Source organism: Nerophis ophidion, linkage group LG08, assembly GCF_033978795.1.
Source record: "Nerophis ophidion isolate RoL-2023_Sa linkage group LG08, RoL_Noph_v1.0, whole genome shotgun sequence".
Classification (NCBI taxonomy): Eukaryota; Metazoa; Chordata; class Actinopteri; order Syngnathiformes; family Syngnathidae; genus Nerophis; species Nerophis ophidion.
Window position 1 is genome coordinate 62,176,856 of NC_084618.1, and position 20,036 is coordinate 62,196,891.

The following is a 20,036-nucleotide window of genomic DNA, read 5'->3' on the forward strand; positions in this document are numbered from 1 at the left end:
ATCATTACACGATGTTTTCAAGACGAAACTCCCGGGAAATTTAAAATTGCAATTTAGTAAACTAAAAAGGCCGTATTGGCATGTGTTTCAATGATAATATTTCATCATTGATATATAAACTATCAGACTGCGTGGTGGGTAGTAGTGGGTTTCAGTAGGCCTTTAAGGACCACTGTTTTAGAGGGAACTCACTAGTGACTACATTTCCCATGATGCTTAGCGTTGTAATGACATCATCAGTGCGCGAACGTAACCTTGCGCTGCTCTGCAACAATTGTCGAATCAACTGCAGAAACACAACCGAAGCAGCTTTATTTCGCTTAATTAATGAATTATGAACAAGTATGTTTTACCTGTTTCGGTCTTCGGAACGGCTATTGGGTGCGCTGTCTTAATAAAGTGAGTAAGTCACGTTCGACACGACTATTGCACTATGAACAAAATATACTGTACTACTGTTTATGTTGGCTTACTGTCAGTCATGTTTGTTTATGTTTGCCTTGTATAGCCTGTTATACTATAATAACATATAATTCGTTTTTTACGCAATTATCTTCATACATGATTTAACCCTGAACCTAATAATGCAACATTTGCGGCGTGGTAAATAAACTGAAAAGCTCCAATTGCAAAAAAAAAAAAGAAAAAGCATAATTTAACACAGTGGTTCTCAATCTTTTTTCAGTGATGTACCCTTTGTTAACATGTTTTTAATTCAAGTACCCCCTAATCAGAGCAAAGCACTTGTGGTTGAAAAAAAGAGATAAAGAAGTAAAATACAGCACTATGTCATCAGTTTCTGATTTATTAAATTGTCGAACAGTGCGAAAATATTGCTCATTTGTAGTGGTCGTTCTTGAACTATTTGCGAAAAAAAAGATATAAAAATAACTAAAACCTTGTTCAGAAATAAACAAGTTATTCAATTATAAATAAAGATTTCTACACATAGAAGTTATCATCAACTTAAAGTGCCCTCTTTGGGGATTGTAATAGAGATCCATCTGGATTCATGAACTTAATTCTAAACATTTCTTCACAAAAAAGAAATCTTTGACATCAATATTTATGGAACATGTCCACAAAAAATCTAGCTGTCAACACTGAATATTGTATTGCATTGTTGCATTTCTTTTCACAGTTTATGAACTTACATTCATATCTTGTTGAAATATTATTCAATTATCATATTTGTAAAGGATTTTTGACTTGTTGCTATTTTTAGAATATTTAAAAAAAAATCTCACGTACCCCCTTTTGAGAACCACTGATTTAACATAATAACGTGTGTATATTGATATACTATCCCAGCAGGCACAAGACATCAAAACAACGTTGAGAACTTGTTGAATTAGGTCCTGACGTTGAGCAACTCAAACCCTAACATGCTGTTTGACAACTTTTAAACAATGTTGGGTTCTGAAGTTGATTTGACCTTTGAATTTTGGTCATTTTCCAACCAATATTTTTCAACACAGCTACAACATTAAAACAACATGGTTTTTGACCACGTTTAGTCAATGTCAGGTTGTTACATTGATTTGACCATTGAATTTGATCATTTCTCAACCAACGTTGTCCGTCCATCTATCCATTTTCTACCACTTGTCCCATTCGGGGTCGCTAAAACCTATCTCAGCTGCATTCGGGTGGAAGGCGGCGTACACCTTGGACAAGTCGCCACCTCATCGCAGGGCCAACACAGATAGACAGACAACATTTACTCACACACACATTCACACACCAGGGCCAATTTAGTATTGCCAATCTTTGGAGGTGGGATGAAGCCGGAGTACCCGGAGGGAACCCACGCAGTCACAGGGAGAACATACAAACTCCACACAGAAATTAATTCAAGTACCCCCTAATCAGAGCAAAGCACTTGTGGTTGAAAAAAAGAGATAAAGAAGTAAAATACAGCACTATGTCATCAGTTTCTGATTTATTAAATTGTATAACAGTGCAAAATATTGCTCATTTGTAGTGGTCGTTCTTGAACTATTTGCTAAAAAAAAGATATAAAAATAACTAAAACCTTGTTGAAAAATAAACAAGTGATTCAATTATAAATAAAGATTTCTACACATAGAAGTTATCATCAACTTAAAGTGCCCTCTTTGGGGATTGTAATAGAGATTCATCTGGATTCATGAACTTAATTCTAAACATTTCTTCACAAAAAAAGAAATCTTTGACATCAATATTTATGGAACATGTCCACAAAAATTAACTCTGAATATTGCATTGTTGCATTTCTTTTCACAGTTTATGAACTTACATTCATATTTTGTTGAAATATTATTCAATTATCATATTTGTAAAGGATTTTTGAATTGTTACTATTTTTAGAATATTCAAAAAAAATCTCACGTACCCCCTTTTGAGAACCACTGATTTAACATAATAACGTGTGTATATTAATATATTATCCCAGCAGGCACAAGACATCAAAACAACGTTGAGAACTTGTTGAATTAGGTCCTGACGTTGAGCAACTCAAACCTAACATGCTGTTTGACAACTTTTAAACAATGTTGGGTTCTGAAGTTGATTTGACCTTTGAATTTTGGTCATTTTCCAACCAATATTTTTCAACACAGCTACAACATTAAAACAACATGGTTTTTGACCACGTTTAGTCAATGTCAGGTTGTTACATTGATTTGACCATTGAATTTGATCATTTCTCAACCAACGTTGTCCGTCCATCTATCCATTTTCTACCACTTGTCCCATTCGGGGTCGCTGCATTCGGGTGGAAGGCGGTGTACACCTTGGACAAGTCGCCACCTCATCGCAGGGCCAACACAGACAGACAACATTTATTCACTCAAACATTCACACACCAGGGCCAATTTAGTGTTGCCAATCAACCTATCCCCAGGTGCATGTCTTTGGAGGTGGGAGGAAGCCGGAGTACCCGGAGGGAACCCACGCAGTCACAGGGAGAACATACAAACTCCACACAGAAAGATCCAGAGCCCAGGATCGAACCCAGGACCTTTGTATTGTGAGGCGCACAATTGTGTGTATTGTGTTCCACCGTGCTCCATCGTTGTCTCAGTTTACAAATACAACTGTTTTGCAACATTGTTTCAAAGTCAGTTTTAAAGGACATGTATGTAAAATTAATGTCTTGTGCCTGCTGGGTAGGCGCTATCATTACATGTACTTCGTTTATCTCTAAATACTCAAATTATTTATTCCGTACATACATACATAAACACAAATTACTGCACTTCTGTATTTGATGTTAGATCACCTTTGTTACCCTGTATTTTCTATGTGTGTGTATCCACATTAAATTGAATCCTAATGTTTTGAAACGTTATCGATAATACTAATTATACAAAGCTTTGTTACTTCTACCATAAAATTGAGATGCCGGCAATTAAAAAAAAAAAAAATAAACATTTATATAATGTTGAATTGCACTGGTTGTTTAATAGTTCATGGTGCAGGTTTGATTCCCGGTCAGGGCCCTAACACCCAGCCTTTGGAGATGTGCCGGCCCCAAGCCTGGAAAAATGAAAGGCTTATGTCAGTAAAGGCATCTTCCGTAAAAACTAAGCAAAATCCAACATACATCATCAAACTCTGACTTGCAAACCTGTTAGACAATCTACTTAAATTTGGATTGGTTCTGGCTCGTGCAACTATTGACCTTTCAGTAACCCTCGGTAGAAAAACTTTGGACACCCTTGCCCGACAAGAACACATTTACCAAATGGTAACCCATTTTGCATTCAAAATCAGTGTTATATAGGTTGACAAAATATAGTATCTGCTGTTTGTTGTGTAATGACTGACATTGTTTTAGTACATGACTCCCCCCTAAGTCCTCGGGTTTGATCCTTTGCTCAGGAACCATGTGACAGGGGGCCGCTGTCATAGCAAAGCTAAGTTAAACGGGAAGACGGTGGTGATAACTGGAGCCAACACAGGCATTGGCAAAGAGACGGCACGGGAATTGGCCAAGAGAGGTGGGTAAAAAATGATGTCAATGTAAAAGATAGCACAATTACTATTAATTTGGTAAGAATGTGTAGGGATGGGAATTGAATACCGGTTCTTAGTCAGAACCAGTTTTCAGTGTTTCAATTCCTTGATTCCAAGATTCTTCCGTGTGGGGATGACGTTAGATCATAAATGGCGGTGCCCATACAGAACAAACACGTTTTACAAGAAAAGACTACAATAGCGCTACTTGTATTAATTAAAATGCTCATACTTCATCAAGAGGAGGACATAAGAGCAATATGCTGAAACATTTGAACACACAGCATGCAATAATTACAAATGAAAGTGGCATTTTTGAACTGCTCCAATCTCATTCCAGCAGCAGTAATGCTAGTATGTCATCTGAATACAAATGGTACTAAAAACTCCTATCATGTTAGCGCTATTATTTGTTAAATTTAAATGAATGCCTTCTCATTTAGATGAGCATGATGAGAAACAGATCCTGACTGGCTCTGAGGTGGGTAATACTTGTTCAAGTTCAGGCAAATGTCTCCGAACATCGACTAAGTTTGTGGTCAGAGGTTTGCATTTTCTGTAGGTGAATGTTCAATTGTACTCAGAGAAAAGTTGCATGTTTTCCTGCAACCAGATTTTCTCTCAGTCATTGTATTAAACAGGGGAAACTCATAAAGTTAGAATATGGTGTAATAGTCCATTCATGTCAGAAAATAACTTAAAACGTGAAGTTAATCTGGGATACTAACTTATTACATGCAAAGTGAGATATGTCAAACCTTTAGTTGTTATCATTTTGATCATCATGGCTTACAGTTTTTGAGTGGCAATGCTTGTTGCCCCGCGGCACAGAGCCTGCACATTGGAGTTTGACCCGGGAGACGAAAAGGTAGCTTTTCTCCGATTGTCCATAACAAACACAATGTTCAACCATAAGGGTGTCCATATGTGCACTTGGCACCAGGACACCCTAGGCCGCAGTTCGATGATCGACTTTGTGAATGTATCATTCGATTTGCGGTCTCATGTTTTGGACATTCTGGTGAAGGCAGGGGTGGAGCTTTCAACCGATCACCACCTGGTGGTGTGTCGGCTACGATGGTGGGGGAGGATGCCGGACAGACCTGGCAGTACCAAACGTATAGTGAAGGTCTGCAGGGAACCTCTGGCAGAGTCTCCCATCAGAGAGAGTTTCAAGTCATACATCCGGAAGAATTTTGATGATGTTACGAGGGAGGCGCTGGATATTGTGTCCGAGTGGACCATGTTCCGTGCCTCTGTTGTCAAGGAAGCCGATTGGAGCTGTGGCCGCAAGGTGGTAAAGGAGCCGTGGCCATAATCCCAAAACCCGCTGGTGGACTCCAACGTGAGGGATCTTGCAGCTGAAGAAAGAGTCCATCAGGTCCTTTTGGGTCATGGGACTTCAGAGGCATCACACAAGTACCAGCAGGCCAAGCGGTGTGCGGCTTTGGCAGTTGCAGATGCAAAAACTCTTGACATTGGGGGAGTTCTGAGAAGCTATGGAAAACGACTTTCGGGCGGCTTCGAAGCGATTCTGGACAATCATCCGCCGCCTCAGGAGAGGGAAACAGTGCACTGTCAACACCGTGTATAATGGGGCTGGTGTTCTGCTGATGTCGACTGGGGATGTTGTGGGTCGGTGGAAGGAAAACTTTGAAGACCTCCTCAATCCCACTTACACATTTTACAATGAGGAAGCATTGCCTGCAGACTCCACATTGGGTTCTTCTATTTCTAGGGCTGAGGTTACTGTGGTAGTTAAGAAGCTCCTTAGTGGCTGGACCCTGGGGGTGGATGAGAGCCGCCTGAAGTTCCTTTGGTGCCAGAAGCTGTGGGGCTGTTATGGTTGACAAGACTGCAACGTTGCGTGGACATCAGGAACTGTGCCTCTGAATTGACAGACTGGGGTGGTGGTTGCTCTATCTAAAAAGGGGAAGTGGAGGGTGTGTTCCAATTATTGTGAAGTCACACTCCTCAGGCTTCCCAGTAAGGTTTATTTAGGTGTGCTGAAGAGTATGCTACGTCGGATAGTCGAACCTCAGATTCAGGAGGAGCTTTGTGGTTTTCTTCCTGGTTGTGGAACTTTGGACCAACTTTATACTCTCGGCAGGATCCTTGAGGGTGCATGGGAGTTTGCCCAACCAGTCTACTTGTGTTTGTGGACTTTGGCATTTGACCGTTTCCCTCAGGAAGTTCTGCATAGAGTGCTCAAAGAGTATGGGGTATCGGACTGCCTATTTGCAGTGGTACGCTCCATGTATGATCAGTGTCTAAGCTTGGTCTACATTGCCGGCAGTAAGTCGGATTCGTTTGCAGTGAGGATTGGACTCCGCCAGGGCTGCCCCTTGTCACCGATTCTGTTTACAACTTGTATGGACAAAATGTTTCGCCGCAGTCAGGGCATTGAGGGGATCCGGTTTGGTGGCTGTAGGATTAGGTCGCTGCTTTTTGTGGATGATGTAATCCTGCTAGCTTCATTTGACCAGGATTTTCAGCTCCAGTTTCCTGCGTCGGTTGGCGGCGCTCTTCTTTAGAGATAGTAGTTCTGTCGTTCGGGAGGAACTCAGAGTAAAGCCGTTGCTCCTCCACATCAAGAGGAGCTAGATGAGGTGGTTCGGGCATCTGGTCAGGATGCGCCCCGAACGCTTCCCTAGGAAGGTTTTTAGGGCACAGTCGACCAGTAGGAGACCACGGGAAAGACCCAGGACACGGTGGAGAGACTATGTCTCTCAGCTGGCCTGGGAATACCTCGGGATCCCCTGGGAAGAGGTGGATGAAGTAGCTGGGGGTAGGGAAGTCTGTGCTTCTCTGCTTAGGCTGCTGCCCCCGCGACCCAACTTCGAATAAGCGGAAGAAGGTGGATGAATTGTCCCATTTGGAGTCAGGGGGTGGCTGGAGCCTATAAAAAAAAAAAAAAAGGGGCGGCATGGCGTAGTGCAGGGGCGCCCACACTTTTTCTGCAGGTGAGCTACTTTTCAATTGACCAAGTCGAGGAGATCTCCCTCATTCCTATTTATAATTTATATTTATTTATTTATGAAAGAGACATTTTTGTTAACAAGTTAATGGTGTTTAATGATAATACAAGCATGTTTAACACACATAGATTCCTTTCTTTCATGAAGACAAGAATATAAGTTGGTGTATTTGATTCTGATGACTTGCATTGATTGGAATTAGACAGTGGTGCTGATAACGGCCGCATTTTCAAATGGAGGGAAAAAAAAGTCCTCCTTTCTGTCCAATACCACATGAAAGTGGTTGGATTTGGCATCTCATTTGTCCAACTTGCATACTTGTTTTTAAACACTTTGTTATAAGAGTAGCATATGTGTGTGGCCCTTTAATGTCTGGCAGCAGGTGAGTGACGTCAGTGAGTGTGCGGGTGGGCAAGCAAGTGAGAAAGCGGTCGCTGAGGGTGGGGGAGAAATACATTGGCATCAAACTCCGTAGCTTGCTAGCTTGTGCACGCTAGCTTTCTGAGACTCTTATTTTGTTAGCACAGGCAGGATGAAACAGGTCTTTTATGGTGAAGACAGGAACTGTGCAGTCGGTCTTTAGAGTTTTGACAGTAGGTACGGTGGTCTCTAGAAATAAAATGTGTTTCTCTGCGTCCGCCCTGTTAGTGATTTTTTTCTTAAATATGAGCTCGCAGCAGCCAGCGTCATCTCACAAGATCCTCGGGTGCCGAGAATGTCAAACAACTGACGAAAGTGAAGTGTTGGTATGATTGATGATTGCTCATTTTTATGTATATTTTTTAATGCCTGGCTTGAGATCGACTGACGCCACCCTCCGAGATCGACCAGTCGATCGCGATCGACGTAATGCCCACCCCTGGCGTAGTGGGTAGAGCGGCCGTGCCAGAAACCTTTAGGGTTGCAGGTTCGCTTCCCACCTATGGACATCAAAGTCGCTGCCGTTGTGTCCTTGGGCAGGACACATCACCCTTTGCCCCCGGTGCCGCTCACACCGGTGAATGAATGATGAATGAATGATTGGTGGTGGTCGGAGGGGCCGTAGGCGCAAACTGGCAGCCACGCTTCCGTCAGTCTACCCCAGGGCAGCTCTGGCTACGGATGTAGCTTACCACCACCAGGTGTGAATGAATGATGGGTTCCCACTTCTCTGTGAGCGCTTTGAGTATATAACAATAGAAAAGCGCGATATAAATCTAATCCATTATTATTATTATTATTATCCCAGCTGGACTTGGGCGGAAGGCAGAGTACAACCCTAGACAAGTTGCCACCTCATTGCAGGGTCAACGATCAAACCCAGGACCTTCTCCTTGTGAGGCACGAACACTAACCTTGTGAATGTGAATATTTATACTGACACAGATGACAGTGCATCATAAACATGTTCTTTTTCCCAGTATGTAATTAAACAATGAATAGTTGTGTGGTATGATAGAGGTCATGTGACAACCAAGCTCTGTCTGACTGCTGAAATGAAGTTAAATGTCACTGACACTAATGTTGGATTGGTGAAACAAAGTCATGTGACAGTGCCTGCTAGAAAAATTCTCTGACGAGCCAAATGAATACGTCTTTGCAAGCAGTTGTCTGTTACCTTTCAGTGTGGAATTGATGCTAGTTTTCCCAGGATGCAGGGACGGCAAGCAAAGTGCAGATAACATTTATTTATTAACAAAAATAAGTAAATAATGCAGCAGGAGAAAATGGATTTAATAACAAGAAGAAATAGTGCAGCTGGAGGCATAGGAAAACTGCATGTTTGCAAGGCAAAGCAAAAAAAGCAATGATACGAAGCACAACAATGATTCTATAATATAAAGCATCCTGTTTGGCAACCAGGAACAGGTGTGTCCTCATTCCTAATCAGAGACAGGGATGCAGACAGCGCTCAGACAGGAGAAGTACTGGCAAAAAAGAGACAAAATGGAATTGAAAAAAACAAAAAGAGCACTGGATGGGAAATAACACAAAATACCAGGAACTAATAATATTTTTATAAGAGAGCATGACAATAATCAATAAATTATATAATGGTGTAAATAAATGTAGCGATCAAAATGATACTCAATGTAACACTGTAAAAATAGAGTTTCTTCTTCGCAAAAATACTCAAGTAAAAGTAAAAAGTATGCTGTATTAAAACTACTGATTATTTTTCCAAAAAGTTGCTTAAGTAAATAGTAAATATATATAGGAAAAATAGTAAATATATTTGGTCCTTTACTGTATTTGGGTCTGGAGGTTTTTTTTTACATCCATCCATCCATCCATTTCCTACCGCTTGTCCCTTTGTTACATGCAAACCATCCATCTATCCATCTTCCTCTGCTCATCCGAGGTTTGGTTGCGGGGGCAGCAGCCTAAGCAGGGATGCCCAGACTTCCCTCTCCCCAGCCACTTCATCCAGCTCTTCCCGAGGCGTTCCCAGGCCAGCCGGGAGATATAGTCTTCCCGACGTGTCCGGGGTCTTCCCCGTGGCCTCCTACCGGTCGGATGTGCCGGAAACACTTCCCTAGGGAGGCGTTCGGGTGGAATCCTGACCAGATGCCCGAACAACCTCATCTGGCTTTTCTCGATGTGGAGGAGCAGCGGCTTTACTTTGAGCTCCTCTCGGATGACAGAGCTTCTCACCCTATCTCTAAGGTAGAGCCCCGCCACCCAGCGGAGGAAACTCATTTTGGCCGCTTGTACCCGTGATCTTGTCCTTTCGGTCATGAACACAAAGATCACGACCATAGGTGAGGATGGGAACGTAGATCGACCGGTAAATTGAGAGCTTTGCTTTCCGGCTCAGATCCTTCTTCACCACAACGGATCGATACAGCGTCCGCATTACTGAAGACGCCGCACCGATCCGCCTGTCAATCTCACGATCCACTCTTCCCTCACTCGTGAACAAGACTCCGAGGTACTTGAACTCCTCCACTTGGGGCAAGCTCTCTTCCCAAACCGGAGATGGCACTCCACCTTTTTCCGGGCGAGAACCATGGACTCGGACTTGGAAGTGCTGATTCTCATTCCGGTCGCTTCACACTCGGCTGCGAACCGACCCAGTGAGAGCTGAAGATCCCGACCAGATGAAGCCATCAGGACCACATCATCTGCAAAAAGCAGAGACCTAATCCCGCGGCCACCAAACCGGAACACCTCAACACCTTGACTGCTCCTAGAAATTCTGTCCGTAAAAGTTATGAACAGAATCAGTGACAAAGGGCAGCCTTGGCGGAGTCAAACCCTCACTGAAAACGGGTCCGACTTACTGGCGGCAATGCGGACTAAGCTCTGACACTGATCGTACAGGGAGCAGACCGCCACAATAAGACAGTCCGTTACCTAATACTCTCTGAGCACTCCCCACAGGACTTCCCGGGGTACACGGTCGAATGCCTTTACCAAGTCTACAAAGCACATGTAGACTGGTTGGGCAAACTCCCATGCAACCTCAAAGACCCTGCCGAGAGTATAGAGCTGGTCCACAGTTCCACGACCAGGACGAAAACCACACTGTTCCTCCTGAATCCGAGGTTCGACTATCTGGCGTAGCCTCCTCTCCAGTACACCTGAATAGACCTTACCGGGAAGGCTGAGGAGTGCCGGGGGGGCAACGCCAGAGTGGAAAAGAGTCCATCCCCTCTCAAGAAAACTGGTACCAGAGCCCTTGCTGTGTGTCGAAGTGAGTCCGACTATATCTAGCCGTAACTTCTCCACTTTGCGCACTAGCTCAGGCTCCTTCCCCCCCAGTGAGGTGACGTTCCACGTCCCAAGAGCTAGCTTATGTAGCCGAGGATCGAACCGCCAAGTGCCCTGTCTTCGGCTGCCGCCCAGCTCACATCGCACCCGACCTCTTTGGCCCCTGCTATGGGTGGTGAGACCATTGGAGGGGGGACCCACGTTGCCTCTTCGGGCTGTACCCGGCTGGTCGCTCGCCATCGTGACCCACCTCCGGGCCTGGCGCAAAGGGAGGCCCCGGCGACCCGCGTCCGGGCGAGGGAAATCTGGGTCCTTTGTTCGTGTTCTTCATAGAGGTCTTGGAGCTTCCTACCGCTTGTCCCTTTGTTACATGCAAACCAGTAATGCAAATTTATGCTAATTCATCACTGAAGCAAAGTCTTTAATCATCTGTCAGGCAGCTAAGAAATATGTTTAATAAAAAATATTAAACTAATATCAAAAACAAAATGGATTTTGTATTTCAATGTGTCTTAAAAAACATTTCTATTAAGAGATTTGGGTTAATAACTGTATATACTTTTGCACACCATCAGGGGGGCGTGTCATTATGGGATGCCGAGACATGGAAAAGTGTGAGGCGGCTGCCAGAGAAATCCGCGGCAACACCCTGAATCCTCATGTCTATGCATGTAAGCTGGACTTGGCCTCCATGGCATCCATACGGGAGTTTGCAGAGAGGATCAAAGAAAGTGAGCTGATGATAGTAAACAAAAAAAATCTTGTTTGTTGTGTGTTGTATTAAAAAGTAATACTATCTTGAATATTGTATTGCCTTGCAGAGGAGCAGCGTGTGGACGTGTTGATAAACAATGCAGGGGTCATGAGATGTCCCGCCTGGAAAACAGAGGATGGATTTGAGATGCAGTTTGGAGTTAATCATTTAGGTAACTGCACAATTCTGCTTTAATGAAGTGAGATTATATTTTTAGTGATATCCAGTAAGATATTTTTTTTCTACCATACCTCCAGGCCACTTCTTATTGACAAATCTTCTGCTGGATAAGTTAAAAGAGTCCGCCCCCAGCAGAGTGATCAACCTTGCCTCGCTCGCCCACATCGTTGGAAAGATGGACTTTGACGACCTTAACTGGGAGAGGAAGAAATATGACACCAAGCAAGCGTACTGTCAGAGCAAACTTGCCAATGTTCTCTTTACAAGAGAGCTGGCCAAGCGCTTACAAGGCAAGTCTGTGTGGGCAGAAGTACGCCCTTTATTATTGTTTTTTAATTGGCGGTTGGATATACATTTTTTACAGCAATACCGTGTGTTTTGTTCTTGTGTTTTACAGGAACAGGAATCACAGTGAATGCAGTGCACCCTGGCATTGTTGCCACAGAGCTTGGCAGGCACACTGGTCTGCACCGATCTTGGCTCTCCAGCACTACTCTCAGTGAGTAACCTGCTCCTCTCTTTCAGGAATTACGGTCGTTTAAAAAACTGCCCCTATTGTGCAAATGCTCAATGGGGGTCTTTGCCTGTTTACACCAAATGTGAGAAATATCCATCATCTCCCTTAATTGTGTGCTCCACTTTTCAGAAAAGAGGCCCTCAAATGGTTGCATTCAAAGTTATATTTTTTCATGACATGAACAATTAATCTTATACTGTGTGTACGCTAATAACTTCTCAAAAGACAGGTTTGAAAAAGAGGAAGGCTTTGCTATACATCTTAAGATAAAGAATTGAGCTCAGCCATCACGCAGCTTGAGATTTGAGAGCTATACCTATGATTATTTTGGGTTTTTTTTCAGCGAATAGGCAAACATAGCATGACGTTGCCATTTAAACTTGAGTGTAATGTTAGCACTTAAGCGTACATAGCAACGCTAGTGTTGCTAACGTTACTTTCCCACTGTGCTACTTCTTAATGTCACAGTGCTATATGTATGGATGTAGCGCATGACAACAATAATAAACGATAACTAAACAAAAGTAAAAATACTACCGGTATATACTGCTCTTTTATATAACTTGGTTTTTGCCCTCAAAATTCCTGTCCAGATAATTATTCACTGAGTTTGTTCACATAATTAAAACAACAACAAAATAATTTTGAGGAAATACAAATATCAACCTAATCACCAATGCATTCTAACTCGTAAATAAAAGTCTGCTTACGATGGAGCCAAAAGAAGGTCCTCTATTCCGCTCATAAATCCTTTTAAATAACCATCTTAAAAGCTCCAACAATACCCCATTTACTTTTCGGGATTTGAATATTAACCAAGTATTAGTGATATTGTTATTATAAGCGCTAACGCAGTTAAAGTAGTTATAGTGGTGCCATGATCAGAGGGAGCTAACCAGTTTGTGTGTTTTTTTTTGTTTTTTTTACATCATTGGCTGGTGAGCTACTTTCTCGCCTCAGAGCTCGTAAAAGTTTATTTGAGATTATAAATAATGCCTCTCACCTTGATAGTAGAAAGATGGGGACATAATCCGGTGAGTTTGTCAACTTTGGCATACAATTTGGAACCGGAAATGGCGAGAAAAACACCAAAAATCGCTTGTTCTGATCTTGGCTCCACCCCCTCTTTTTCTTCCTGAGGATTACAAGTCATTCTTCATCTAAACAGAAATATATGAACATCCTAGCAGTCTTTGTCCTAGTGACATCAGACAATGTACAGTAAGTGATGTTTTATTATGTTTGTTGTCTCTCATGAAATCTGCAGTGAGTAATAGTCAGTACATATATACTTACAGCATGTATATAAAACCTTGATGGAAGTGTTTGGATGTTTTTTTATATAGAGGGACTCCCATAAGCTCCATTGTAAGCAGAATTTTGATCGCTTTTATTTATTTATTTAAAAAAGAAAGCCATATGTATACTTGTCTCACCTAAGGATTGTGAATGACAGGCAACATTCCAAAAAAGTACAATTCCCTTTTGAGCTATTAAGTGCAATTTGTATGTCGTAATGGAGGTGATTGTTATTAACATTGTGAAGAGCCTCCACGCTGTTTATACAGTATAGAAACATAATTAGCTGCTAGCCCCTTGTCAAACTAAACACAGTGTCAGCCGTTTGTGATCGGCACTAAAAGGCATTCATCGGCTATGGCAATTACATGCTTTTACCGATGTGATATATGGTATCTATTACGTTGGACAAGTTTAGAGTTACAGTGTATTAGTAAAAAAGTGTTTGAAATACACAATCGTACACAACAAAACACACACTGTCAGAGACAGGCATAGATAAACACAGCTCATTAGCATTGAAGCTACACACACACACAAAACAACGTGGTACTAAAATCACTTTTAAACTGTTGGCCTACATGCTTAGTTAAAGCTGTGTAAAAAAAATTGTCTAATATGAGATTGTTTAAAAAAAGGTATTTACAAAGTCTAACAAAAATATCCATGCAACACATCACATTATAAATTGTTTTAATTTTCTATGCACTTCATCATCAAGAATATAATAGAGTCATTTTATTGTCATTTTATGTCAGCACAATAAGATTAGAGCATCACCAATATTACTGCATCCATCCATTCATCCATCTTCTTCCGCTTATCCGAGGTCGGGTCGCGGGGGCAACAGCCTAAGCAGGGAAACCCAGACTTCCCTCTCCCCAGCCACTTCGTCTAGCTCTTCCCGGGGGATCCCGAGGCGTTCCCAGGCCAGCCGGGAGACATAGTCTTCCCAACGTGTCCTGGGTCTTCCCCGTGGCCTCCTACCGGTTGGACGTGCCCTAAACACCTCCCTAGGGAGGCTTTCGGGTGGCATCCTGACCAGATGCCCGAACCACCTCATCTGGCTCCTCTCGATGTGAAGGAGCAGCGGCTTTACTTTGAGTTCCTCCCGGATGGCAGAGCTTCTCACCCTATCTCTAAGGAAGAGCCCCGCCACACAGCGGAGGAAACTCATTTCGGCCGCTTGTACCCGTGATCTTATCCTTTCGGTCATGACCCAAAGCTCATGACCATAGGTGAGGATGGGAACGTAGATCGACCGGTAAATTGAGAGCTTTGCCTTCCGGCTCAGCTCCTTCTTCACCACAATGGATCGGTACAACGTCCGCATTACTGAAGACGCCGCACCGATCCGCCTGTCGATCTCACGATCCACTCTTCCCCCACTCGTGAACAAGACTCCTAGGTACTTGAACTCCTCCACTTGGGGCAGGGTCTCCTCCCCAACCCGGAGATGGCATTCCACCCTTTTCCGGGCGAGAACCATGGACTCGGACTTGGAGGTGCTGATTCTCATTCCGGTCGCTTCACACTCGGCTGCGAACCGATCCAGTGAGAGCTGAAGATCCCGGTCAGATGAAGCTATCAGGACCACATCATCTGCAAAAAGCAGAGACCTAATCCTGCGGTCACCAAACCGGAACCCCTCAACGCCTTGACTGCGCCTAGAAATTCTGTCCATAAAAGTTATGAACAGAATCGGTGACAAAGGACAGCCTTGGCGGAGTCCAACCCTCACTGGAAATGTGTTCGACTTACTGCCGGCAATGCGGACCAAGCTCTGGCACTGATCGTACAGGGAGCAGACCGCCACAATAAGACAGTCCGATACCCCATACTCTCTGAGCACTCCCCACAGGACTTCCCGAGGGACATGGTCGAATGCCTTCTCCAAGTCCACGAAGCACATGTAGACTGGTTGGGCAAACTCCCATGCACCCTCAAGAACCCTGCGGAGAGTATAGAGCTGGTCCACAGTTCCACGACCAGGACGAAAACCACACTGTTCCTCCTGAATCCGAGGTTCGACTATCCGGCGTAGCCTCCTCTCCAGTACACCTGAATAAACCTTAACGGGAAGTAAGTGATATTACTGCAATAACAACAAATTTAAAGTGGTAAAGAAAAATAGAAATACAGTACATGCAATATTAACATAAAAGCACAGTTTGATTGATTGATTGAAACTTTTATTAGTAGTTTGCACAGTTCAGTACATATTCCGTACAATTGACCACTAAATGGTAACACCCGAATAAGTTTTTCAACTTGTTTAAGTCGGGGTCCACATTAATCAATTCATGGTACAGTGCACAGTTAGATGGAGGTAACCTTGGATAAGTATGGTGAATGTGAGTATTATATATAAATATATTGATATATTGCACATATGGAATATTGCACAATGATGGTTTTGATTAATAACAGAATCTACGAAAAGTCACTGCATACGACAGTTCAGGGTGGTTTTTCCTTTGGGGGAAAACCTATTGAATCTGTTCTAGCCTGCCTTGATGCACAGGTCAGAGCTGGGGTGGGAGCTATCAACGCTGATTGTTTGGCTCTGCTGAGGCAGCAGGAGGTGTAGATGTCCATCTGGGAGAGGAGAGGACAGCCTTTACAACTCTCTGCAGCCTCTCCCTGTCTGCCACGGTGCGGCTGCCCTACCATACTGTGATGCAGTCGGTCAGCAGGCTCTCGATGGATGAACGGTAGAAGGTCAGCTGCAAGTTGGAATTGAGGTTGCGCTTACTGAGGACTCTCAGGAAGTGTAGGCGCTGCTGAGCTTTCATGGTGGTGTGAGTGACATTCTCTAACAAGGAGATGTCAGCGGAGATGAAGATGCCGAGAAACCTGAAGGTGTGGACTCCGGTGGGGGTCGAAGTTTGTTGAAAGATAGTCCTTATGTGCTGAAGAACTAGTATCTCAAAGCACTTCATGATTTGATGTGGAACTTTCAAGAAAAGTACCATTCAAAGGTTTGCGCACACATTCTCATGTGATAGCATTAAAAAGAGTCTCCAGACATTTGACTGACACTGCATGTTGGATCATGTCTGACCATTAACAAACGGTTAACAGTCCAGGGGGTACTCTGCCTCTCACCGGTAGTCAGCTGGGATAGGCTCAAGCCTAAGCGTGACTTTAATGATGACAAGCACTATATTATTGACAAGAGTAGAACACTCAAGCTTGTTTTCCCGCTAGTTGATAAGATTAAAACATAATAGCATTAAGACTCCCCTCAATCGGTATGTTATATGTTAAAATCCATGACTTTAGTAGAGACCATTTAGTGTGTTTGGCCAAGCTTCCAGGAGCTCTCCCTGTGTTGTTATGGCACCATATTCTAATTTCCACTGTTAACTAGTTATGTAACAACCCACTGTTTGACCCCCAGGTCCTTTTTTCTCCCTGTTGGTAAAGAACCCAGAGCTTGGGTCCCAGCCCAGCATCTACATGGCGGTGGCCGAGGAGATGGAAGGCGTGACAGGACGCTACTATGACGTGTTTTCAGAAAAGGAGCCGGCGCCCAACGCTATGGATGAGGAGGCAGCTCGCAGGCTGTGGGAGATCAGCAGCAGGCTCGTGGGCCTGGAGGAGAAAGAACTGTCTAGCATGCCAGCACAAAGTCAGCTCAGTGCTGAGAAGACACATGGACACAGCATGGGACCAGTTGTTGGAGCTGCAGGCTTGTAGCAGATCAAATATTATCCAAGGTTTTGATTGGCTTTCTTATATCAGGGAGTTTTGCTTTAAATGTGTTCTGCAACAAAAGATTGTGGTCTATTTTTAATGTTATGTGCATAAGGGCATACAGCGGGGAAATTAAATTATCCACACTGTTTGCAAAATATCCGTAGGGTACAGTGATTTCTATCCAAAAAGCACCACATGGGATTTTGATGTGTTCAAGGATGGAAATGTATGTGGGGCTGTGTGCAAAATGTAGAGCAACAGCGCCCCCTGGCTGCTAGGTTTTTGCCACAAACACATTCAAAAATATATCTTAATACAACCCCTGTCAAAAAATATAGAATCGCTCATTCTTGGAGGATTCACTTTATAGGAAAAAAAAAACAGACATGACACAAAACTATAGTGATTTCAAATGGCAACTCTCTTGCTTTGAAAACAAAAATAAGTCAAAAAAACAATTTATGGTAGTCAGCAAGTTTTTTGTTTTAATCAAAAGTAAAAAAAAAAACATGCAATCACTAACTTCTGATGAAGAAATTATGGAATCACCATGTCACTTTTCAGTTCCAAAGCTTACAGCTACATCAGATTCAATCTGTCAGTCTGCAGTTAAAAACGAGTGTGCAAACCTTGGGAGAGCTGTTGCACCAGGTAGAATGACATGAATCATGGCTCCAACACAAAAGATATCAATTGAAACAAAGGAGATGATTATCAAACTTCTTTAAGAAGGTAAATCATCAGGCAATGTTGCAAAAGCTGTTGTTCAGTCAGCTGTGTCTAAAATCCAGAACACGTGCAAACATGAGAAGGTTGTAAAAGACGAGCATACTGGTAGAAAACAACTTAAATATGTTTTGAAAACAGAAAATGCACAGTGAAACAAATTGACGGAAACTGGAGTCACTGTCTGTGACCGAACTATAAGAAACCGTCCATCCATCCATCCATTTTCTACCGCTTGTCCCTCTCGGGGTCACGGGGTGCTGAAACCTATCCCAGCTGCACTCAGGTGGAAGGCGGTGTACACCCTGGACAAGTCGCTATCTCATCGCAGAGCCAATACATATAGACAACAATCACACTCACACCTAAAGGAAATAGGATTTTAATACAGAAAAGCTCAATGAAAGTCATCTTTAACATCCACAAATTTGAAAAACATTTATTTTTACCTTGTGAACACGACTGCTGATGAATTTATATTGTTACTTGGTTCAAATCCCACCTAGTACCAACCTCGTCACGTCCGTTGTGTCCTGAGCAAGACACTTCACCCTTGCTCCTGATGGGTGCTGGTTGGCGCCTTGCATGGCAGCTCCCTCCATCAGTGTGTGAATGGGTAAATGTGGAAGTAGTGTCAAAGCGCTTTGAGTACCTTGAAGGTAGAAAAGCGCTATACAAGTACAACCCATTTATCATTTACTTTTATGAATGTATTTTATCATTTTCACCAAGTTCATAGCATAAGTTTGACTTTAAGCTCATGTGGATGTCTCCTATACAGCAGTGGTCCTCAACCTATTTGTAGCTGCGGACCGGTCAACGCTTGATAATTTGTCCAGCGGCTTTGGAGGGGGGGTTGTCATGAAAAAGGAAGTTTTTTTTGGGTTGGTGCACTAATTGTAAGTGTATCTTGTGTTTTATTATGTTGATTTAATTAAAAAAAATGTTTTGATTAATAAAAAATTCTTCTGCAGCCCGGTACCAATCGAGCCGCGGCCCGGTACCGGTGGTTGGGGACCACTGTCCTAGATCAGTGATTGTGGCAAAGGTACTGTGAACTCTGAACTGTGGTACACATGGGCCCTATCTAGTGGTGCTCCAAAGAATCAATTAAATATTGTATGTGCAATTATCCATTCATCCATCCATCCATTTCCTACCGCTTGTCCCTTTCGTGGGTCGCGGGGGGTGATGCACTTAATTCATTTTGTTTTATTTTTGTTTATTCAAACACTAATGTTATTGTGGCCAAATATATTAAATATACTTTTTAGGTAAAACCTCTGCTTTGTTTTTAATGAATACTTAGACTCACTACCCTACTGTATTATGTTGTTGGTTGTTATGATGGTACTTGGATAGCCAAGTCTTTTCTGAGGTGGTAATTGGTGAAAAAAGTTTGATATCCACTACTGTCCGAGGAGTTAAAAAAAACAAAAAACTCAAATATAATATGATGCAAACTGAACAATTGAATGAACATTCTCCATGAGTGGTGATTCCTTAATTATTGCCAGGGGTTGTGGTTCCCCATTCTAACACGAAACAAAGTTTAAAATTTTTTCCGAAATTCAAAATATACAAATTTTATCTAAATTTTGCTTGATTTGAAAATAAACTTTATGATTTAAACTGTATTATGTGTATTACCAGTAGGCATGTACATAATCCATTGCTTTTCCAGTAGTTAAAATCCAAATGACACGTCAATAAATGCAGATATACATATTCCCTGACGTGGGAGTCCTATATAATTGAATTCAGAATAGGTTTTTATAGATGAGCAACTTCGATTTTTGTGTCATTTAATGTTTTAGCTGGACCAGTGGTCTCAACCTTTTTTCAGTGATGTACCCCCTGTGAACATGTTTTTAATTCAAGTACCCCCTAATCAGAGCAAAGCATTTTTGGTTGAAAAAAGAAGTAAAATACAGCACTATGTCATCAGTTTCTGATTTCTTAAATTGTATAACAGTGCAAAATATTGCTCATTTGCAGTGGTCTTTCTTGAACTATTTGGAAAAAAAGATATAAAAATAACTAAAAACATGTTGAAAAATAAACAAGTGATTCAATTATAAATAAAGATTTCTACGCATAGAAGTAATCATCAACTTAAAGTGCCCTCTTTGGGGATTGTAATAGAGATCCATCTGGATTCATGAACTTAATTCTAAACATTTCTTCA

At 42.5% G+C, this 20,036-nt stretch overlaps 1 protein-coding gene across 2 annotated transcripts; it reads left to right on the forward strand.

Annotated features, from left to right (window-relative positions):
• The first annotated feature begins 213 nt into the window (after nt 1–213).
• On the forward strand, nt 214–19,128 carry LOC133558130 (retinol dehydrogenase 13-like). 2 transcript variants are annotated; one of them, XM_061909273.1, is made up of 7 exons: nt 214–399; nt 3,865–3,983; nt 11,246–11,401; nt 11,492–11,596; nt 11,682–11,894; nt 12,002–12,103; nt 16,824–19,128. In XM_061909273.1, exons 1-7 carry the CDS (start codon nt 335–337, stop codon nt 17,120–17,122), a joined length of 1,059 nt encoding a protein of 352 aa, XP_061765257.1. In that variant the 5' UTR covers nt 214–334; the 3' UTR covers nt 17,123–19,128. The 2 variants fall into 2 exon arrangements, with proteins under 2 accessions (XP_061765257.1, XP_061765258.1); XM_061909274.1 differs by having other exon boundaries at nt 259–403.
• The last annotated feature ends 908 nt before the right edge of the window (nt 19,129–20,036 follow it).

What these genes read in the sequence shown, in the direction of transcription:
- LOC133558130 (XM_061909273.1), top strand. Translation starts at nt 335, where the DNA reads ATGAACAAGTATGTTTTACCTGTTTCGGTCTTCGGAACGGCTATTGGG. An exon ending in GGGTGCGCTGTCTTAATAAA is followed by an intron (nt 400 to 3,864) that starts GTGAGTAAGTCA and finishes TCCTTTGCTCAG; the next exon opens with GAACCATGTGACAGGGGGCC. An exon ending in ACGGGAATTGGCCAAGAGAG is followed by an intron (nt 3,984 to 11,245) that starts GTGGGTAAAAAA and finishes GCACACCATCAG; the next exon opens with GGGGGCGTGTCATTATGGGA.